Source organism: Mytilus californianus, unplaced genomic scaffold (assembly GCF_021869535.1).
Source record: "Mytilus californianus isolate M0D057914Y unplaced genomic scaffold, xbMytCali1.0.p SCAF_9, whole genome shotgun sequence".
Lineage (NCBI taxonomy): Eukaryota > Metazoa > Mollusca > Bivalvia > Mytilida > Mytilidae > Mytilus > Mytilus californianus.
Genome location: NW_026262745.1, coordinates 38,730,247 through 38,755,389, shown reverse-complemented (window position 1 = coordinate 38,755,389; position 25,143 = coordinate 38,730,247). Strand labels below are relative to the sequence as shown.

The 25,143-nt window shown below is 35.6% G+C and overlaps 1 protein-coding gene across 1 annotated transcript in view; it reads right to left on the bottom strand.

Annotated features, from left to right (window-relative positions):
• Positions 1–25,143, bottom strand: part of LOC127715477 (cytotardin-like) — a 55,535-nt gene that overhangs the window by 21,504 nt on the left and 8,888 nt on the right. The window contains exon 3 of the mRNA XM_052221538.1: positions 14,638–14,754. Within this exon, the coding sequence (XP_052077498.1) occupies positions 14,638–14,754 (117 nt within the window). The remainder of the gene's footprint in view (positions 1–14,637; positions 14,755–25,143) is intronic.

Genomic DNA, 25,143 nt, shown 5'->3' with positions numbered 1-25,143 from the left:
CAATTCCTCTAACCATTTATCAATTATTTTAATGAGTGCTGTATGACAAGAATGTTTTTCTCTAAATCCAGACTGCTGTTGTATTAATAATTTGTGTGTGGTTAAGAATAAATATAGTTGTTTAAAGACAGTTTTTTCAAATAACTTGGACACAGTGGGTAAAATTGAAATGGGTCGATAATTGTTTGGATCTGTTTTATCCCCTCCTTTAAATATGGGAGCAACTTTAGCAAATTTTAATATATTAGGAAATATTCCTGTACATAAACTAAGGTTTATTATGTGAGCAAGGGGGCTTGCTACAATCGATCTTGATAATTTTAAAATTCTTGGTCCAACACCATCAGTTCCGGTTGATTTAGTTATGTCTAGATTTTTTAGAGCTTGTAGAACCTCATCATTTGTGACAGTATATAATGAGAATTTAGCATCATCATTTATTTTTGATTTGACATAGTTGTTAATTTTCTCAGATTTAAAAATTTTGTGAGGATTTGATATCAGCTTATTACCTACTGTGCTAAAATGATCATTTAAGCAGTTAGCAATATCATTTTTGTTTATAAGTACTTTTCCTTCGTGTGTTAAAATGTCAATTTCCTGTTTTGTTGTTGAATTCATATCCTTCAAATGCCTCCAAAGAATTCTACAGTTTTTATCGTTATCTATTGCATCCATAAAATATTTTGATTTTGCAGAACGAATTAATTCACTAGTTTTATTCCTATATTTTTTATAATTTTCAGTGTCTTTCTTTTTGTGAAAATAATCTCTTTGGAATTTTGATTTACCAATTTCATTAGTATACCATTCTGGTTGATATTTATTTTTTACACGTCTAGTAACAACAGGTGCATGTTTATCTAAAACCTTGACAAGTAAGTAATGCCACATGTCCATTGCTTGGTTTGAATCATTGATTTCGTGTATTATATCGAATGGTTGATTTGACAAATCTTGTAAAAACATTTCATCATTAAATGTTTTGAAGTTTCTGTATTTGATCTCAAAATGTGAATCTGATTTGTCTTTAATAAGCTTTGCAAATTTGTTTACAGTACAGCTAACAGGATAATGATCACCTGGGGCGTATGATGGTACTGTAACATTGATAAGACTTGTAGGATTAGTACTGTAAATATGATCAATTAAAGTGACACTAGTAGAAGTAACTCTAGTAGGGTCAACCACCATTTGATGAAGGCCATATGTTGTAATAAAAGATGACCATTTAGAAGGAAGAGGCTTCAAAAAATCAATATTAAAGTCACCCATTAACAATATATTATCATTTATAGATAAGCCATTTACAACCTCATTTTCAAAATTAGTATACCAAGAGGTTTGGCTATTAGGTGGTCTGTATACAAAACATAATAAAAATGATTCTTTGTGTTTTGGAAAAATCTTAAACCAAACAGTTTCTATGTTTTCACTCTCTAATAAAGTCATCCTTTCATATTTAATATCATTATCAAAGTAAACTATCCATCCCCCACCTTTTTTATTTTCCCTATCTTTTCTTTCATTGCTATACCCCGGGATGTTAATCTCATTAGAATCCCGCTTACATTTTTTAGTATTCAGAAATGTTTCACACATGCCAATAATAGCTGGTCTTTGGGTTTTCTCAAGACTTTCAAAATTAGATCTGATTTCATCAATCTTAGGTAAAATATGTTGTATATTATGACATGTTAATTTTATCCCCTTTTCTGAATGACCATACATATTATAATTACATGTATTTATATTCTCTTGATCTGAAGCATTTTGATCATTCTTGATAATGGATACTTCACTTTGATATTTATTACCATTTGTACAAGATTTACTATCATTTGTAGAAGGCCTCAGATTACAAATACAATCTAAATAATCATTTTGACAGAAATCACATAAAATCGAATAGAGTATATCAAAGTCATTTTGTACATTTATATCATTGGCTTGATCTTCTTTGCCACCACTTCACTCAAAAGTTTTATTCCAGCAGTTACGTTCTTTATGTCCTAGACCATTACACCAGAAACATTTGATCCTTTTATCAAATTTGCAGTTTGAAAGTGTGTGGTTTTTTTCACCACAATTATAGCAATAGGGTTCCCACGCATCTGCATCATTTGTTTGATAAGACCTACTTGACAGATTGACACTAGCGCTCCTAATTTTTATCACTCTGTTGATGTTATCTATTAATTTCTCTGTCCCAGCCTGTGTGAGATGAACACCATCAGTACTAATTAACCCTGGTACAATTTCTCCATTTCTCAAAACAAAATTATCCATATGGCTGATAAATTTGATGTTTTCTTCTTTACTGATTTCAATTAATGCTTTGTTAATATGGTTTAAATTTGTTTTTGACCTTGGTAAGCAGCCTCCAATAATGATATTACTGATTCCATTCATTCGCGCACTTCGAACAACATTTTTGTATTTGCTTTTGAATACTTCTTCTCTCATTTTTGCATCATTTCCCCCAAACTGTAGTACAATTGTTGAAAAAGGTGACAAATCAATCTCCGCAATCTTTAAATTACATCTTACTAAATTTCTTGATAGACGGACCCATTAATCCAAATTATTCAGCTTAGATATTTAAAGTACAAACTTTGAGATAAAAAAAAATCTCAAAAACTTTTTTTAAAATAAGATACTAGTAAATAAAATGTTTTCAAAGGTCCATGAAAATGTGCATTGTAATTCAGCAAAAAAAAATGAACAGGCCACAAAACAGGCAATGCACTTTTCAGACTATGTGTATCCCCATAATACTTCCCGATACAATTTTAGGCTTTTGTTCAACACTTTCCAGACATGCAAATACAGAATTTCCATTAATGCCAAAGCAAGTAGATAACAACTACAAAACAAATGCATTCTTCAACTACCGGTGCAGTGCAAACGGGACAAATTTCCTAACTACGTATACGGAATGTGAGAGTGAAGACAGTTCTTACAGGAAGCAAACTCTGACAATCTGAAACCGACGATTCGGTCTCCAGCTGCTGAGCATTCATGTAACAGTTTAAAGGGATTAATAATATTGCCGCGTTCATCGTTGAGTTATACCAAAGAGTTGATAAAATATATATTGAGTATTCGTTAAGTAATGATTCTTTTCGTGGTTACAAAGATCTTGGAAACGTTAAATTTAAACTTAGCAATTTTGATTTTTTTGTGTGTCAACTCTCAAAGATTTTAATGATTACATGTAAGTATGTTCTTATTTTCTCTAAAGGGTAATCAAGAGATAACTGGATAATTATACTATACGTAAACCTCATTAATCAAAGCACGTGTTTTGAGAATTTTAGTTATATCTAAACTGTAGTTAATTAAACGGTCTACCATGACAAATAGCTATTTTTGCAATTGGCATTATTTATATATTGGACAACTTCTGAAAAATTTAATATCGCTAAATTGTCCTTGATATTATTTTCTAACGGTTAACAAAATATGACAAGAGCTGCGCCATGAGCGCATGATACACCCGTCGCTTTTTCAACGAATAAAAATCCATAACTCCTCAATGTCATATCAGAAATGTATTAAAAAAAACAAAAGGGAGCTTATTTCAATAGATATAAACCAGTCATCAAAGTTTTATGAAAGTGCTCAAAGCATTTTTGTGTATTGTCTAAAAACTGGAAAATCCCCCTTTTTTATGAATAAAGTCCCAATACTCCAAAAAGTTAAATCAGAATTTTTTTTAAATCGAAAGGAAACTTATGTCAATATATATAAACAATTAAACAAAGTTTCATGAAAATTGTTCAAAGCATTTTTGAGTTATAGTCAGAAAACTGGAAAATCCCCCAATTTTTATGAATAAAATCCCATAACTCGGAAACGAAAATCTAAAATTTTATAAAATCTAAAGGGAGCTTACGACAATAGATATAAACTATTCATTAAAATTTCATGAAAATTGGTTAAAGAGTTTTTGAATTATTGTCCAACATGTTGACGACGGACGGACAGGCGGGCGAACGGACGGACAACGGTATACCATAATACGTCCCGTAAACTGGCGTATAAAAACAAATAGTCAATGAATTTTCATGCCGATTTTGTACGGAATTAATCGACATATGCAACTATGTGGATACATAAGTTTTTATTTGCGGGCAAAAAAACACCGATTACCAATTCCGTTAACTTGTATTAAGTATACGTGTTCACTGTATAACCATAACTCGGTCATTTTAAAAAATAAAAGCTTGATCATTGGTTCCAATTTATGGTCAATTTAAATGTTTCTTAATGTCATAGTTTAAGGTTAACGTATACAAAATGTTTAATGTATTACATGCCAATATTTTGTACTTAATTTCATAGTATATACATTTTCATAGACTATCCAATTTAGCACATATTTACAACTCAAGTACTCTTTTAAATTGTCTATTGATAATTTATTTTGGCTGACTACTTGTATCACAGGTGTTTGTAACGGAGTTCATTAACTAAGTTTCATGTTTTTTATAAATTTACTCAGTGGCAGTGATTTACCAGATCATGAGTTTATAAATGCAGCAATCGCTAATTGGGGAAAACCGTCTTTATTTCAATATCACATAAAATATGTGATTTTAAAATGCCCTCGATTCCAGAATGATAAGTTGGTAGCTGCTGGTGTAAGTATGTATATTGATATGAAGCAGTGTCTTACTACATGTTCTTCTTTTCATGGTAAGATGCCAATATATTAAACTGACCATGCAAAAACTAGCATATATAATTAAATTGCAGCAGGAGCTTTACATGTTTCGAAAACATTTTTCAATTTCACAGTAAAACTAAAGCTATTATAAATTTGGAAAAATATAGATGCATGTTCCAATAGATAGTCTAGTGGATAGGCATTAGAAAGCAACTACCAATAGATCAAAGGTTATAGTTTTGGTTTTTTTAAATAAAAACTAAAAACTTTATTAGAATATATTCCCTTCAGACATTATCACGGTTTTTCAATGCATGATTAAATGGATCATGTTCCTTAAGAAAGCTAAAAAAAAATAATCATCAAGTTCCCTTAATTTCCCTTCACACGGTTTCATAGAACATACTTTTTTACCTTTTTTGTATTACAAAGTAATTGCATGGATGATAAATTACCACAATTACCAGATAGCGCTGTACTCTAATCAAGGTATTAAGGACCATGTTTGTTATTCTTTATCTAAATGATAGAAACAATCATTTGTCAAAAATATTTATTAAAACCAAAGATTTTAATAGCAGGATATATAAAATTCAATGAGAAAACTAATTACAAGCATTGATTTTTTAATTTGGGAGACAGCATTTCATTCCAAAATAGCCAATGTCAATTTTTGTTTTTAATATCTTCATTACGATACAAAGAAATCTTACCCTTGTGGTCATTCGTGCATAGTTACTTACACGGAAAAAGAATTAACTATGAAACTTAAACGCCATAGATGTACTGATAGAATTGATTAATTTTCCATAAAAAATCAATTACTGCTTCGTGCACTAAGTTTTTAAATATGCAATCTAAACAACATCTAAAAACATTAACGTACCAGTTTTACTGCACCAGATGCGCATTTCGACAATTAATGTCTCTTCAGTAATGCTTCAGACCAAAATATTTGAAAGTTCAAAAAACTTACACAAACGCTGAAGAGCTGATAAAACAAAAACTTACCAAAAGTAAAGTCAAACCCGGACAAGAAATAAGTTAATGTTTTATGGACGCTGTTGTTAATTTTTGTCTATCCTGTTACTTTTTTGTGAAACAAACTTTAGTGATAAAAAAGTAGATATCTGTTCAAATTTGTCTAATAAAACGGTAACAGGATGGACAAATAGCATATATGTTTCTGAAACAATTTACACAAACGGTAAAAATTTACAGTGTTAGATATGTATTACCGTACGGTAAAAAAGTTGACAAAATGAAAGTTCGCTTTGCAAAGAATGATTTTGATATTGATTGGTTAAAGGGTGAACAAAATTAGTAACTTGATAGACATTTATATATAATTTGATAAAACAAACAATCTTTATTATAGAATGTTAACAACTTCTATCTAATAATTTCAAGGGTCGTTTGCTTGGATGCATACACATGTCAGTTTGATTTTATTCAATAGTTTAAACATATTTTATTTGCTAAACCTAAGCAAAACGAATGAGACAAAAGTAAATCATACTTATGAAGTATTCTCCGTGTTACAATATAAGTATATATATATTAATAATATTATGAGCATGCATATAAATCGAACAAATTCATTAGATATTATACGAACTTTAAATAAAAAGAAGAAAAGAAAAAAACAATTAATATTTTTCTGTGATGATGACTAAGATTATGATGACGACGATCGTCTGTGCCAGTATCAATAACACTTTATGAAGGTACTAGAAATCTGTTTGACCTTTTAATAAAATATTGAACATGTTTAAAAATAAGGAGATTTTGTTCATTCGAAAGTTCAAAGTCTCCGGAAGTTAACAGTTAAGTATCTAAAACAAAGTTTTCGGTAAGCCAATTAAGATTGTTGAGTAAACTTTCTCTACATGTAGTGTATTTTGGGCAAACGAAAACTTGAGGCTTAAAGAGCCTGTGTCGTTCACCTAGGTCTAAGTGCATATTCAACAAAAGACACTCTCCAACATTGTAGACGAGAATAGAATTCATGACAAAAAAATCTTGTTTGTTGATCTTGTATTGCTGATCGTTTTGACTGTTTAGTTTCTCTCTATCTTCTTCAGCTTTTGCTCAAAACACAAAAGAAAAAAAAATCTCATTTAAGGGCAATAACTCCTATAAAGAGTGATTGTCTACTAACTATATCGGAAAAAAATGACTTGTTTGTAGATCCTTGCTAATCATTTTTTTTTTATTTAAAGTTTCCATTCATCTATAATAATCTTTATCATATAAGGCAAAACGCAAAAAAAATGGTTAAAGTCGTCACTAAAGAGCAATAATTCCAATAAAGAGTCGCCGGACGATTTCCTCCATATTGTCTTAATTGTAGATCTTGTCTTGCTGATCATTTTTACTTATTTTATTTAAGTTTCTATCTATCTATTAAAAATATTTAGATATCAGGCAAAAACGTATATTGGTGAAAATCCTCATCAAAGGCCAATAACTCTAAGACGGAGTCAACTGACGATTTCAACCATGTTTAACGTATGTGTAGGGTTGTCTTGCTGATCATTTTTGCTATTTAAAGTTTCTCTGTTTCTAATATAATTTTCAAGATAATAGTCAAAAATGAAAAAAATGGTAAAATTTGTCATTTAAGGGCAATAACTCCTATAAGACGTCCCCTAACAGTTTTGACGTAAATTGACATTTGGTAGAGCTCAACATTCGGAACATTTATGCCCCTGTCAGATTTTCTCTATTTATAACGGTTTTAAAGATAATAGACAAAACTTGCATTTTACCCCTGTGTTCTATTTTTAGCCATGTCGGCCATCTTGGTTGGCAGGTGGGGTCATCGGACACAATTTCTAAACTAGATACTCCGATGATGAGTGTGGTCAAGTTTGGTTAAATTTGGTCAATTAGTTTCAGAGGAGAAGATTTTTGTAAAACTTAATGGACGACGACGACGGCGTTTTGGGCCAGGTGAGCTAAAATAATTAATAAACATCCTCAATATCAGACCCACACTGACAGGAAGGATCCATTATAAGAAATGGAGCGGAATATCGCAATTGAGTTAAAATAATATTCAGTTTCTACGGACCGTACAGATAATACGTTGCAACTCTACTCTGGACACTACTTTTTTTTAAAATTCTTTCTTAAATTTAGACATACTAGTAGAGTCGATGTTGCGAGTTTTTAAATCAAGCTTATTCCATTCTCGTATTGTAGATGGAATAAAAGATTCAGTGGTAAAGGAAAGTCTACATAATGGAACAATGATATTTTGACCGTTTCGCAACGGATAGTTAAGATTACACAGGTACTCAGGTGCAAGCTTTTTATTCATATCATTGAACATCTGTAATTTTTGTCTTCTTCAACTTTCACATAAAGATTCCCAGCCAACCTCAGAGTACAGAGTATCAGTTTTAGTGAAAATTGGTAGGCGCGGACCTGGTACAATTCTTGCGGCTTCCAATTGCAAGTTCTCTAATTTATTTGAATAACATATCCCACAATTATCCCACACTTCCGTGGCATAATCAATAAAATGCTCCGCTGGGCGCAGCTTGATACGACCGCAGAGGTCGAACCCTGAACAGTTGGTGCAAGTATGGACACACCATTCAAGCTTGATACAGCTCTGAATTTGGATTGTGATTAAATATTTGACACAGCATAGGTTTCTGACTCAGAATGAATGAGGTCTAAGAACTTGATTTTTTTTAATTTACCTATTATGGTCCAATATCCAAAATCTAAATACATACACGGTTAGATTCAGCATATCAAAGAACCCCAAGAGTTCAATTTTTGTTAAAATCAAACTAAGTTTAATTTTGGACCCTTTGGACCTTAATGTAGACCAATTTGCAAACGGGACCAACAATTAAGAATCTAAATACACGGTTAGATTCAGCATATCAAAGAACCCCAATATTTCAATTTTTGATGAAATCAAACCATATCATTATTATTTGCTTTTATATATAACTAAAAAATAACCAACTTATAATGGAAAATTTTAAAGAAAAAAAAAGGAAAAAAAGGAAAAAAAAAGGGGGGAAAAAAAACCCCTCCCTATTTTTTGAACCCCCTTATGATTCATCTACCCCAAACTCAATCCCAGCCTTCCCTTTGTGGTATGGTACCTTGCAGTACAATTTCAGAGAGATCCATAAAATTGAGAATGGAAATGGGGAATGTGTCAAAGAGACAACAACCCGACCATAGAACAGACAACAGCAGAAGGTCACCAACAGGTCTTCAATGCAGCGAGAAATTCCCGCACCCGGAGGCGTACTTCAGCTGGCCCCTAAACAAATATATATACTAGTTCAGTGATAATGAACGCCATACTAAACTCCAAATTGTACACAAGAAACTAAAATTAAAAATAATACAAGACTGACAAAGGCTAGAGGTTCCTGACTTGGGACAGGCGCAAAAATGCGGCGGGGTTAAACATGTTTATGAGATCTCAACCCTCCCCATATACCTCTAGCCAATGTAGAAAAGTAAACGCATAACAATACGCACATTAAAATTCAGTTCAAGAGAAGTCCGAGTCTGATGTCAGAAGATGTAACCAAAGAAAATAAACAAAATGACAATAATACATAAATAACAACAGACTACTAGCAGTTAACTGACATGCCAGCTCCAGACTTCAATTAAGCTGATTGAAAGATTATGTCTTCATCATATGAATATCAGGCACACTCCTTCCCGTTAGGGGTTTAGTATCATACCATCATAACATATATGAGAAGAACATAACCCGTGTCATGCCAACAACTGGTTTTTAAATAAATGTGTTTAGTGCCGATGCAAAGACCCTATAAGTGAATCAATATTAACGCCAAAATATGCAATCTTTAATGACCTGACAACAGTATCGTAACTATATCCCTTCTTAATAAGTCTATTTAAAGGTTTTGTTAGCTTCAGAGGTGAATACTGACGTTTTTGTGCTTTATAAAGAATATTTTCATAAAAAATTGGATGTGAATACCTGAACGTATAAGAAGTCTGCATGTTGAGCTATATTTACGAATGATGTCCTTATACCGATGATAAAATTTAGTAAATGTTTTGACTAGTTTGTGATATCGAAAACCCTGGTGTAATAATTTTTCAGTAATACTTAAAATTCTCTCGTTTAAATCTAAAACATTGTTACATACACGAGCGAATCGTACAAGTTGAGATATATAAACACCGTAAGATGGTGACAAGGGAACGTCACCATCTAAAAATGGATAATTAACGATAGGAAATGAAAAATCATCTCTTTTATCATATATTTTAGTATTAAGCTTTCCGTTAATGATATAGATATCAAGATCGAGGAAAGGGCAGTGGTCATTGTTAGTATTAGCTTTATTTAAAGTAAGTTCAACAGGATAAATTTCTTTAGTATACATACTGAAGTCGTCATTATTGAGAGCCAAAATATCATCCAAATATCTAAAGAACACTACCTTGACCTATAATGGTTTACTTTTATAAATTGTAACTTGGATGGAGAGTTGTCTCATTAGCACTCATACCACATCTTCCTATATCTACTTGAACACAAGTTATTGTCTGGAAACTGTAAAAATGCTTGTTTTTTGGCCCCTTTTTGGCCCTAAATTCCTAAACGTTTAAGGCAATTACCCCCAAACTCAAACCCAGCTTCCCCTTTGTGATATGGAACCTTGTAGTACAATTTCATAAAGATCCATACACTTACACACAAATTATTGTCCTGAAACTAGAAAAATGCTTGTTTTTGTCCCTTTTTGGCCCCTAATTCCTAAAATTTTGAGGCAATTTCCCCAAAAATCGATCCCAGTCTTCCCTTTGTGGTATGGTACCTTGCAGTACAATTTCAGAGAGATCCATACACTTGAACACAAGTTATTGTCTGGAAACTAGAAAAATGCTTTTTTTTTGCCCCTTTTGGCCCCTTATTCCTAAACATTTAGGGCAATTACCCCCAAACTCAAACCCAGCTTTCCCTTTGTGATAGTGAACCTTGTAGTACAATTTCATAAAGATCCATACACTTACATTGTTGTACACACAAGTTATTGTCCTGAAACTAGAAAAATGCTTGTTTTTTGCCCCTTTTTCCTAAAAGTTTGAGACAATTTCCCCCAAAATCAATCCCAGCCTTCCCTTTGTGGTATGGTACCTTGCAGTACAATTTCAGAGATATCCATACACTTGAACACAAGTTATTGTCTGGAAACTAGAAAAATGCTTATTTTTGGCCCCTTTTTGGCCCCTTATTCCTAAACGTTTAGGGCAATTACCCCCAAACTCAATTCCAGCTTTCCTTTTGTGTTTGGAACCTTGTAGTACAATTTCAGAAAGATCCATACACTTACATACAAGTTATTGTCATGAAACTAGAAAAATGCTTGTTTTTTGCCCCTTTTTTTGGCCCCTAATTCCTAAAATTTTGAGGCAATTACCCCCAAAATCAATCCCACCATTTCCTTTGTGATATAGAAACTTGTGGTGCAATGTCAGAGAGATCCATACACTAACACACAAGTTATAATTGTCTGGAAGTTACAAAAATGCTTATTTTTGGCCCCTTTTTGGCCACTTAACTGTTGATACCATAACCCCCAAAATCAATCCCAACCTTTCTTTTATGGTATTGAACCTTATGGTAAAATTTCATAGAGATCCATTCACTTAAACTAAAGTTATTGTGCGAAAACCAATGTGTCTTCGGACGACGACGCCAACGTCATACCAATATACGATTCGCGGTCGTATAAAAATGGGTCTTATAAAAACTAGGTAGAGTTTTTCTAAATTATTTCGAGACAGTCGATATCTAAGTTTAAACTTAGATAAGTTTATAAGAACATTAAGGTGTTTCTTTACACTTGTAATTATAATTGCAATATAATTGTTCGATTGTTTCATTTTGATTCACTACTAAAGGTAACCCCAGGTGCTTATGTGATGTACTTATAGGGATATTTTTATCATTTAAGGAAAAGTTGAGATCTGGTATCTAAATATTTGAAAATATCATAATTTCTGTTTTATCAGGATCAAATGACAATAGCCATTTAGTTGACCAATCACCCAGCTCTTTCAGGTGGCGGTCGATCACTATTTAATGTTTTTCATCGTTACCAGAATAACTGAATGAAGTGTCATCTGCAAATAGCCTACACAATGATGTAAGCTTATCAGCAATATCATTAATATTTAAAACAAAGAGAAGAGGGCCCAAAACAGATCCCTGGGGTACACCTGCTGACACATTACAAAAGGAAGAGGACGAATTATGCAGTACTACTCTTTGTTTTCTATCATGCAGATAATGTCCAAACCACTGTAATAAGGTTCCATCAATACCATAGGCTTTCAGTTTGTAAATAAGACCTCTATGCCAAACTTTGTCAAACGCTTTAGAGAGTCACAGAATACAAACAATTTTTTTTCCAAAGAGTTTAAGATGCAGTTGTATATTTCTTAAAGTTGATGAACAGTTGCATTTTTAGGAAGAAATCCGGATTGATATTCATAAATTAAATTGTTAGCGTGTAGATGGTTGTACAAGTGCTTAAAACAACTCTTTCCAATATTTTTCCAACACAACTGACAAGAGAAATTTTATTCAATACCTGTCATATATCCAAATTTAACAAGCATAATTCCTCTTGAAACACCTTTGTCTTGATTTCATTGAAACTTCGTTTCACTAACAGATATGCTTGACAAAATTTTTTATGTTTCATATAAAAGGAAGTTGCAGTGGTTGCAATTCTTTCTAAACCATAAGGATTCAAACGAATATTTGCAGAGAGAGGTAAACGCCGGCTAAAGGAAAATTATTCGGTACGGGCACCAATAGAGCAAACTGTATGCATTAGAGCATTTGTTGTTTTCTTTGTATTTCTATTAAGTAACTGAGTAATAACATTTACATGAATCGTACACCTTTTAAATCGCACCATATAAAAAAACATATTTATCTTGTAGAGCACTCGCCAGTAAAATTTATTTTCCAGAAGAAAAAAAATAACAACAAAAAACGTCCCTTGCCCGACCCATATTTTTTGGAGCAGATTTCAGAAGAACTATTAAATTATAAGGCCTTACTCTGCAATTTTACTGCTTTGATTCTCTTCTACATAGGTACTTCATGCACGAAAAATATCATTTTGCACTAATGACATCAATTGGACCCAAAATATCATTTCTTGTCACAGATATATAAATATGATTTATAAAGGACATAATATTATAATGACTTATTACAGATAATTATGCTTGCTTTTATACTTATCTGCAATACATATATGAAATACCATTAATGCCAAGTTATATGTTTGGTGAAATTGCAGAACTGATATTTTGAAAAAAAGATTTTACATGTATCCTTATACATGTGTTTTTCTTCGATCTAGAACTAGAAACTTGTATCTGCCTTATATAAGATCTAAAGATCGCACTTCTTGATATTGTTGCAATATTAAGGAACTCTTTTGACGTTTTAGTAAAGTCATATTGACATTAACTGCTGGTGTAACACAGCTGTTTTTGAAATCCGTCTTGTATTAACTGTATTAAGAATAGTTTTAAGAATCTCGGATAAGAGATTAGTTAAATATATTGAAGACCTCTTTATGTAATATTCTTAACTTTTGTATAATTTGCGATTGGTTATCAGACATAAAGAATAAAAATCCATCGGTTGGGGTCCGCCCATTTTATAGAACTGCCATCAACTTAATTCATTTATAGTCAGAAGAAAGCCAAATCAGGATGTCCCAGTATTTTTTATATTTTTTTGTCTAAACATTAAGGTTGAAAACTTTCGATCTTTCCCAGGAGTTGTATTCATTATAATGCCTTTACAAAATCATAAACACTATTTTTAAAAATGTTCACTTAATTGATAATCTGCATCCGTCACTTTGTGATTTTCAATATAAAAAAAAAGATGTGGTATGATTGCCAATGAGACAACTCTCCACAAGAGACCAAATGACACAGAAATTAACATCTATAGGTCACCGTACGGCCTTCAACAATGAGCAAAGCCCATACCGAACAGTCAGCTATAAAAGGCCCCGAAATGACAATGTAAAACAATTCAAAAGAGAAACCCAACGGCCTAATTTATGTACAAAAAATGAACAAAAAAAATAAATATGTAACACATAAACAAACGACAACCACTGAATTACAGGCTTCTGACTTGGGACAGGCACAACCATACAGATTTGGCGGGGTTAAACATTTTAGCGGGATCCCAACCCTCCCCCTAGCCTGGGACAGTGGCGTAACAGTACAACATAAGAACGAACTATAAAAATCAGTTGAAAATGTTTATTTTTCAGAGAGCACACGTATTTGTGACGTGTTTTGCATTCGATATTTAAGGATTATATAAACGGAAATGCATATTCGGCTTTTACGCCCTATATCAACTGCCAAATAATAAACTGTAAAGATGGTTAAAATTTGGGACAACAGTAGTTTACTGTTGAAATTGATCAACCAATTCGTGATGGTGACCATAAAATGTAATACTATGTAGTAACGATTTCTGTAGAACGTGCTTCCTCATAAGTCTGTTAAATAAATCATCAAGTTACAGCTCTAATTTATTCTAAGGAAGGTTTTTCATATACATGTGACTGCAATACATATTACTTAGAACTTGATAGAATGCGATGGGGGTTTGTTTGTGTATAGGTTTCGTGGATAATAACTTAAATATGTTATCCGTGGTCTTGTTCTGCACAGGGAAAGGGACTAATTCATATTCCCGATAACTGATGATGAGAAAATATGAACAATAAAAGTAGACCTTTAATTAAAAACACGTGCCAACATGTACTGCCTTAAAAAATCTGTTTCTACGTTTTCTTATATATCATGTATATTTTTGTGTTATATAAATTTGTATGGTAGACTAGAGTCTTGACTCAATACTTTCATCTTCATCTATTTTTACTTACATTTTTTTGTTCTGTTCCTGATAAGCTTTCATTTCCTCTCCACTATCATAATTAACCTTCATTGTCCATTCTGCTATAGATTTACATTTATCATCCAGGTCTTGTTTAGCTTTTATCCTATAAAACAATTTAAAAGATGATTGATTGTTGTTTGCTTTATGTCCAGTGGAAAATAGTTCACGTATGTTCAGGACGAGAACACATATTAACAATTAATTCAATAGTTAGGTCATGTTAAAGGGAACGACAGGGATGAAGGGCGAGAAATTTGGACTGCCACTGGAAAATAAGAATATAGTGGATAAAGACAGAAATTAAGCCTTGCCACAGGCCATCTACGGTCCCCTAAAAGAGTTGTTGAAATGGTTCGTTAAAGTAGAGAGCGAGGCACTCTCTATACACGAGCGTTTTAAAAGACACGTGAGTTGTAAAATTAGTGCATGTTTTTGCTTTTAATTGAGCATGACTTCATATGCTAGTTAATCCAAGAATATTTTTAATCATCTTTCGAAGGATGTTTTTATCATTCATGTTTCAAAAAGTCTGAAATAGAAATTCAAGCGCAGATTATTTAAACCATTAACATCTCAAATGAGTAAATTTTTTACATACTCATGTAAATATAAATAACCAAGAAAGGAGGACATATGATAAGAGCCATTATTTGGCCCCTGAAATTTCAAATATAGTTAAATTTTTTAAGATTTTTAAAATGATGTTAATTTATTGGTAATTGACCCAGTAAATATACTTTGGACACTTTTGTACAGAAAGGTCAATATGACGTCATAAACATGCTGAAATTGACATATTTGACCACAAATGTCCATTTTTCACATTGTGTTTGGATGAAATAATATTGCTATTCATGATTTCATTTAAAAAAATAAAAACCTGACCTACCTGAGATATTTAGACATACCGGATTATTGACGTCGAACAAATTTCTTCGCGCTTTATTTGAATCCCATGCATGATTTTTCCTTCGAAAGTTTTACGGGCATGAGTCGGTTGAAAATTATGGAATATCTGTGTCACAGATGACCACAAAGATGTTACAATTGCCTTAGCCCTTCTGTATCCTCTTTTTTCGATTTGAACATCACCGAACTATATTTCACTTTAAATGTGTACTTACTTTGGGTAAATCGACGGATGCCACATGTGGAGTAGGATCTGCTTACCTTTATGGAGCATCTGAGTTCATCATTGGTTTTTGGTGCGGTTCGTGCTGCTCATGCTTTAGTTCTTTATGTAGTGTAAAGTTTGTGTTTTGCATCGTTTTGTTTTAGTTTTTTTGCCATGCTTTAGTCTGTCATGAGTTTTGATTATCGCTTTAATATCTTCCGCCTCTTTTTTAAAGAAAATAAGGGTCAAAACTCTTGTTCGGCAATGTAAAGTCGTCAATAGTAACAACATAATAAACTTTATAAAACGCTGGTTAAAAGCTTCTCAACCTATTGTTCAGAAACGCAATAAGGGTGCAAATTAAACAAATCAATTGACAAAACTCCTATTCTGTAACCTCATTCGTCATTTTATGCAGTTTGTTAAATTATATTTTTAATCTGTTTATGCGTTCCTGACCTAGGAGGATTATTCATTGTTAAACCGTATAGAATGTCAAAACATCGTATCATCGTTACCTTTCCCTTTCTTACACGTACCTCGAACTGAATACTGCAAGGTCATCTCAGTACCGGAGAACATTCTGAGGACAAACGTCATCTAGGACACAATTCGTGGCTAACCACAGAGTTAGTTACATTTATAACTTTGTATTTGATGCCTTCAAATCGTTCTTCACATAATTGAACTCCTTTATCCGTGATATACTGGAAACTTCACCTTTAATAACTGCAGCTTTATTTCGCATTCTATGGACTTTGCTATTGTCTACACTTGACATTCATACATTATAACATTAAGTTATAATTGAACACATTGTAAAATTGTATTTTATTTTGTATTTTCAGCTTTTTACCATTTGTTTAGATTGGTTTGGGAATAAATTATCAACACCTGATAGTCTTATTGTTTGAGCCCAATCGTTGGTTATGCTTAATGGTCAGGCCATTACAGTAAAAAGTCTACAACTTGCCTGTTGTGTCACACAGATTACGCCACTCCACGTCAGTTCTACGGCTACAACCAACGCGTCATCCCTTTACGTACAGTTAATTGACGACAACCTGTCTTTACATATCCAGACAAGGAACGACAACGTAGCAACGTAGGGGCTCCCACAGGGTACCCCCCTCAGGTCGCAAGGTCGCGAGGTCGTTTTTAAGGGAAATGTACAGGTCGCAGGTCGTTTTTTCCAACATAGAGGTCGGAAGTCGTTTTATTATTTAAAGGATCCATTTAAGTCATTGTTGTGTCGATTTTTGTGTTATTAAACCAGGGACATATATGTTCCTGATTAAACCTTTTAGTTTTAAATTAGATATTTGGACATTTTGCTGGGCCCTTGGGTTCGGTTGTTCTTGTTTTGTTTGAGGCCATCCAGAGATGGCTGTCTGTAAGTGGGAAGTTCCTGCTCTATTGAAGTTCCGGTGTCGTCAGCTCTAGATTTATTTTTGTGTGGCATTTAATGATCAATATGTGATGTCTTCGTGCCATTAACCCATATCCGTTCTTTTCCATATTGAGATCAAAACAGGACTTGAACTTTTCGATTTTTCAGAACTGTAGTTTCAACCAAACATTCAGTATTTCACTAATCCAACACAATATTCATATTGAGCAAGTCCCCAGAACTCTTATAAAATCACCGGGGATGTAGAGCTGGATTTACTTACTGAGATACTTTGAACACGATCAATAGACTGATGGTAACAAGGAAATGTCTTGAGGACAGGGGTGTCCCGCTCGGCGCTTATTTCCATTTTCGATGGAACCCCCCCATTTTTTACAAAATTGTTAGTCCATATCATGATAAATAAAGAGTATGGTACAAAATTTCATGAAGATTCGACTAGAAACTTTTTAGGAAATCATCTTAAACGCAAAGGTAAACCAAAGTGTAACTGACGAAAGAACGGATGGACGAACAGACCGAAAAACTATATTTACCGCAACAATGTTGTCGAGACATAAAACATGAAACTGATCATCAACCTTACTTGGATGCATTTCCTTCTGTCTGAGGAACAACAAAATTCCACATCTCTATTTGTTCACTGCCAGCCTCCGGTTCTTCGTAGCAATTAATTGGTTATGTACCGGCATTATTATATACATAGTTGACTGTTGTCTTACGGTTTTTTGACTGACGGATTGACAATAGTCTATCCTAAACGACATCAAATCACAAAGAAAAATATCGCGCCAAAAATGGCAAGGTCGTTTTTAGCGTGGGTGAAGTCGGAGGTTGTTTTTTTCCAAATTTTACAGGTCGTAGGTCGTTTTTAGAAGGCCCTCAGGTCGGAAGTCGCCTCTAAAAAGCCCGGAGGTCGCAGGTCGTTTTTGACCCTGCGGGAGCCTCAACGTACGTACTGTTACACCGACAGTGCACAACACAACTTGTGTGTACTAGGTAGCAAACCAACAACGTTGAGCCATCATGGATCCCAGTCACGCGGAACAGCATGACGAGGTTCAACCCCGAGAGGAAGATGTTTCTGAAGAACTAATAGAAAATCCGTCTAATACCACACATTTAGATGAAAATCCCGAGACTAGGCGAGTACGTGATCTCACAGAAAAAGGACACGAAGCATTCGCAGAGAAACGTGACAAGTTCTGTCAGGAGCTAGAGGCCCTTTGGTCAGGTTTAGAATTCCAATTATTGGAAATGACCACTCCTCCAAACGAGCTCCAACAACTGCTTACAGCAGAGGACAAAATCGTACAAGCCTGTGCTCATTATCGCAAGCGCATAGATGAGTGCCTGAACTTTTTGAAGAAGACCAGAACGCCGGAAAGTCTTAAGAACATAGACACATGTAATCAGTCATCAGAAATTCGACTGTCTAAAGTGGACCTGGCTATGGAAACCCTGCACGAGCATCGTCTCGCTCTGACAAAGGCTAAATCCACCAAAACAAAAACATCTAAGGGTAAGAAAACCTCGCATAGCGGAAGCTCCAACGTCTCCTATATGTCAAGCCTGGCACGGAGGAAGCGTGCAAAAGCAGAGGCTGCTAAGTCAAAAATAGCCTTTGCCGAAAAACATGCGTTGATAATTAAACAGGAGGCATTATTAGAGGAACAGGCATTGTCAAGACAAACTGAAATTAAAGCCGAAATGGACCAACAAGCCATTCAAGAAAAACAAGAAGCCTTACATTAAAAAGTTCAAATGGAACAAGAGGCAGCACAAAGGAAAGCTAAACTAGTACAAGAGGCCGTACGCAGAAAAGCTCAACTAGAACAAGAGGCTGCGCGTGTAAGCCGGGAAAACGCTGAACTAAAGGCCAATTTGAACCTTCTCGAAGCACAGAGAGAAGCTGCAGCCGCGGAAGCAGAGGCTCGTATTCTGGAATACGATGAAAGCCAAGCGTTTAGCGATCTTCCTGACGAGACAGAAGACCCGCACCAACGTGTGCAAGATTTCGTAAATAAGTACCCTGTAACAACTGCCGTACATGAAGTGACAGGACCTCAAAAGATAAAACAAAATCCCGTTAAGATTGAGCTAAGTCATGAAGCACCAGCGTTCATGCCATCAAAAACACCTGCGGTCTTGCCTACACATGCTAAGTCGCCTGAAGTTACTAGTAATGTATTCCCAGATCTGGGAACAATGACTGGCACAGGAAAACAGCGCGTTTCAGCGGTATGGCGCTCCAGAAATGTTAGAGGCCTCTCTCACGAGTAAACTTGCCAAATTCCCAACCTTGACGAATAAGGACAACGCACGTCTCTATGAACTGTCTGATATTCTATCAGAAATAGAATATCACAAGGAAAATCCCAAGCTGGGATGTCTGCTAGCTTATTTTGACTCACCGTCCGGAATAAACCCTATTATTGAAAAACTACCCTATGGACTTCAGAAAAAGTGGATTACAAGGGCGTCTAGATACAAATCTAACCACGACGTTGCCTTTCCGCCTTTTACAGAGTTATCTGCATTCATCAGTGAAATTAGCAAAATTAAAAACGATCCTGGGTTCATCTTTGGGTCAAAAGTCACACCAAATACAAAAGGTGCTGCGCCAAGGTTCACGTCTTACCCCAAGACTTAAGTTGGTGCTCATTAAACAGCGGTTGAGCAGCAATCTGGAGACGCCAGCAAACAAGGTCTTTGTATTCTGCACAATACAAAGCATTCCTTAAATGAATGTCGAGTGTTCCGAGCCAAGTCAATAAAAGAACGCAAAGGTCTTTTGAAACAAAACAATGTCTGTTACAAGTGTTGCGACTCCACCACACACAGGAGCCGGGAATGCAATGCACACATAAGTTGTAAAGAATGTGAAGGTAAACAACACACTACCGCACTTCACATCACTAGAACACAGCAACCTGCAAGTTCTCAGTCTAGCTCGCCCAAACAAGCCTACGGCGGGGAGCCAACAGAATCCGCTGAAACTAAGTCAACCTCAGTTAACTCTATCTGTACTGAGATCTGCAAAGATACATATAGCGGGAAATCTTGTGCTAAAATACTTCCTGTGAATGTTTATCACAAGGATAACCAGGACAAAGTAATGGTCATTGATGACCAAAGCAACCGGTCACTAGCATCGCCTGAATTTTTCAATCTTTTCGACGTAAAAGATCAACCGGAGAACTATACCTTATCAACATGCTCCGGCAGAGTTGTCACTTCCGGGAAAAGAGGAAGAGGTTTCGTCATGGAGTCAATAAATGGTAATGACAAATTTGACCTGCCTGTACTGATAGAATGTGATCATATTCCCAATAATAGGGATACCTACTCCTGAAGTCACAATGCATCACCCTCATTTAAAAGAACTCAGAGGTAGCATTCCACCAATAGAGGAAAAATGCCAGATTCTTCTCTTAATTGGCAGAGACCTTATAGAGGCACACCACGTCCTTGACCAGCGCATAGGACCACCCAGAACTCCATACGTACAACAATTGAAACTGGGTTGGGTAGTGATAGGAGAAACTTGCATTAACAAGCAGCATGTGCCTCTCGAATTAAACGTCAAAATAACCAACATTTTACCTACGGGACAACCGTCAACATTTCAACCATGCACAAGCAAGTTTGATATCCGGGAAAATTATACAGACCCTGTAAAGAAAGATTTACAACCGCCACTCTTTGAAAAAACAAGGGATGATGATAAGCCTGGAATGTCATATGAAGACAAAATGTTCATGAAACAGATGGACAACGAATTTGTGAGGGACTCAGAAGGAAGTTGGGTAGCACCGTTACCGTTCCGAGTGCCCAGACAACAATTGCCAAGCAACAGACCACAAGCTCTTCTTCGTGCTAATTTGTTAGACGCCAGTCTGAGAAGAAACCCAGTAAAGCGGGAACACTTTCTTACATTTATGAGTAAGATCCTAGACAACAATCATGCAGAACTCGCTCCACCGTTGAACGACTACAAGGAGTGCTGGTATTTACCATTGTTTGGTGTTTATCATCCGAAGAAACCCGATCAGATTAGGGGTGTGTTTGATTCTTCCGCCAAATGTAACGGAGTTTCACTAAACATCGTCCTGCTAACAGGTCCAGATTTGACTAATGATCTCTTGGGAGTACTGCTGCGTTTCAGGAAAGAAATGGTCGCAGTAACTGCAGACGTTCAACACATGTTTCACTGTTTTGTAGTCAGAAAAGACCACCGAAATTATCTGAGATTTTTATGTCATAAAGACAACGAACCACAAGAGAACCTTGTCGAATACCGCATGAGAGTTCATGTTTTCGGAAATAGTCCCTCACCTGCCGTTGCTACGCTTGGTCTCAGAAAAGCAGCTTAGGCATCAGAACAAGAGTTCGGCAGTCACGTGACTAGCTTTGTTACCATACACTTCTTTGTCGACGACGGTCTTACGTCATGTCCTACAAAAGAGGAAGCTGTTAAGCTCATGAGGGACAAACAGCAGGCTTTAGCAAAATATGGAAACTTAAGGCTTCACAAGTTCGCCTCTAATTGTGCGAAAGTTATGTCTGCGTTTCATGCCAGTGATTTGGCTTCAAATCTAAAGGATCTAGACTTAGAATCCGACAGCAAACCCCTACAACGTAGTCTTGGACTCAGCTGGGACGTAAACACTGACAACTTCTTATTTCAATTATCATCAGAAAACAAACCGATCACTCGGAGAGGAATTTTATCAACGATAAACAGTCTCTACGATCCTCTTGGATTTTTGGCTCCGGTGATTATACAAGGGAAACTCCTATTAAGGAAAATAGTATCAGAAACCGTCGATTGGGACCAACCTCTCTCTATTGAGACAGCAGCTGAGTGGAAATTTTGGAGAGATACTCTAATTGCTATCGAAACATTGCGCATTTCACGTACCTACGTGCCGTATCTCAGCAAAACCGCCACAAAGGAGTTACATGTCTTCTCTGATGCATCAGAAAAAGCCATAGCAGCTGTTGCATATCTACGCACGACCGACAGTAGTGGTGAACCAAACACAGGGTTCATTCTTGGGAAAGCTAAAGTTGCACCAACAAGTGGTCACACTATTCCACGACTGGAACTATCTGCTGCTGTATTAGCAGTTGATATTACACAAACCATCGTGGATAATTTAGATTTACACATAGACACCGTGAAATTCTACACACAGTAAAGTGGTCTTAGGTTACATCAGTAACGAGACAAGAAGGTTCTTTATCGACGTCGCCAACAGAGTAGAAAAAATAAGAAAATTTAGCTCTCCAAGTCCATGGAATTATGTACATACTAACCGTAATCCCGCAGATTCGGGAACCAGGTCTGTACCAGCCCACGAAATTCATAGCAGTGGATGGTTGTTGGGACCAAGACAACTTCTTTCCTTAGAACAGAAGGATTCTGAGGACATAATATCAGCTAATAGATCCAGAGGAAGATGGAGAAATCCGTGCAACTGTTAATGTTGCAAAACCATTTGCCACACCTGAGCATAAAGGTATCGGAACTGATAGGTTCAACCGATTCTCCAACTGAACATCACTTGTGCGTGCGATAGCCTTTTTGGAACGTTTCTCCCGGTTACACGTGTCAAAACAGGCAGCATCAGTGACTTCTCTGGAAGGTTTATCGAATGCCGAGAATTTCATCTTGATATCTGCTCAACATGAAGTTTACGGAGATGAAATAGATTGCATTAGACGTCAGGAACAAATCCATTAGCGGAGCCCGATAGCTAACCTCAATCCGTTTTTGGACGAACGAGGACTATTACGAGTAGGAGGCCGTATTGCCAAATCTGACTTAAACCTCCGTGAACAGAAACCATTGATCGTCCCTGGACGCCATCATTTAGCGACATTATTAGTCCGACACTACCATGACAAGATAAAACATCAAGGTCGCCATTTCACAGATGGAGCTATTCGATCCGCAGGATTCTGGATCGTCGGAGCAAAACGCTTGATCTCTTCTATTATTCACAAATGTGTGACATGCCGCAAACTCAGAGGAAAAACCGAGTATCAAATCATAACTGATTTGGCAGAGGACCGTCTTGAACCGTCACCTCCTTTTACTAACGTTGGAATAGACACCTTTGGACCCTGGACAATTGTTTCACGTAAAACACGTGGTGGATACGCCAACTCAAAACGTTGGGCAATTTTATTCACATGCTTAGCGACAAGTGCTATTCACATCGAACTAATTGAGGAAATGAGTTCTTCGGCCTTCATAAACGCCGTCAGGAGATTCGCCGCTATAAGAGGCCAATTAAGATTTTCCGATCTGACCGCGGAACCAACTTTATTGGCGCAATCGACGAGTTAAAGATTGACTCAATCAACGTTGAAGATGGACCCTTCAAGAACTTTCTGTACAATTCTGCTACAACTTGGATCTTCAATCCGCCGCATTCGTCCCACATGGGTGGAGCCTTGGAGAGAATGATTGGTATCACCAGGAGAATTCTTGATTCTATGCTTCTAAATGCAGCCGGAAGAAGCCTAACGCATGACGTGCTCAACACACTTATGGCAGAAGTTTCAGCAATAGTGAAATCTAGACCTCTAGTACCGGTATCAACAGATCCAGAGAATCCGTTAATATTAACTCCGGCTATGTTATTGGCACAGAAAACCGACTACATTTTAACTTCAGATCATCTTGGAGAATTCGACAAACGAGATCTATGTCTTGCCGAATGGAGACGAATACAGGCACTAGCCAGTGTTTTCTGGTCCCGTTGGAGGAAAGAGTACCTGCCGTTACTACAACAACGACGAAAATGGACCGAAGATCGGCGTGATCTCATCGAAGGAGACGTCATTCTTCTAAAGGACAAAAACCTTTGCCGAACCCAGTGGCCCGTTGGAATTATAGTGAACTCATTTAAAAGTTCCGACGAACATGTCCGAGAAGCAGAAGTGCGAGTAATCGTTAATGGAAAAGTCACTATCTACACTCGCCCCATCGTGGACATGATTCTTCTCTTAGAGAACGACCTTGTATAATTCTGTGTACATATATTGGATCTATATAGTGACATTCATATGTGTTATATTTTATAGAATAGTGATCAGATAGATATCAGACGGGGAGTATTCTGTAACCTCATTCGTCATTTTAAACAGTTTGTTTAATTATATTTTTAATCTATGCGTTCCAGACCTAGGATGATTATTCATTGTTAAACCTTCTAGAATGTCAAAACATCGTATCATCGTTACCTTTCCCTTTCTTAAACGTACCTCGAACTGAATACTGCAAGGTCATCTCAGTACCGGAGAACATTCTGAGGACAAACGTCATCTAGGACACAATTCGTGGCTAAGCACAGAGTGAGTTACATTTATAACTTTGTAATTTGTTGCCTTCAAATCGTTCTTCACATAAATAAACTTTTTTATCCGTGATATACTGGAAACTTCACCTTTAATAACTGCAGCTTTATTTCGCATTCTATGGACTTTGCTATTGTCTACACTTGACATTCATACATTATAACATTAATTGAACACATTGTAAAATTGTATTTTATTTTGTATTTTCAGCTTTTTACCATTTATTTAGATTGGTTTGGGAATAAATTATCAGCACCTGATAGTCTTATTGCTTGAGCCCAATCGATGGTTATGCTTAATGGTCAGGCCATTACAACTCCTGAATGGTAAAAGTGAAAATCGTCAATATCGAACTTGACCTCATATTGTCATCATAAAAACCATGTAAAAATGTGAAACGAATAGGTTTGAAAGTGCCTAACTGTTTGCACGGAACGGCATTAAGTGCCATTTTTTCAAAAAAGCAAATATCTAACTTGAACTCTTTTTTGTCATTTGTAACAACATATTAAAACGTGAATAGCCTTCTTATGTTGTATTGTTACACCTCTGTCCAAAGTTAGGGGAGGGTTGGCGCCTTCAAACAAGTTTAACCC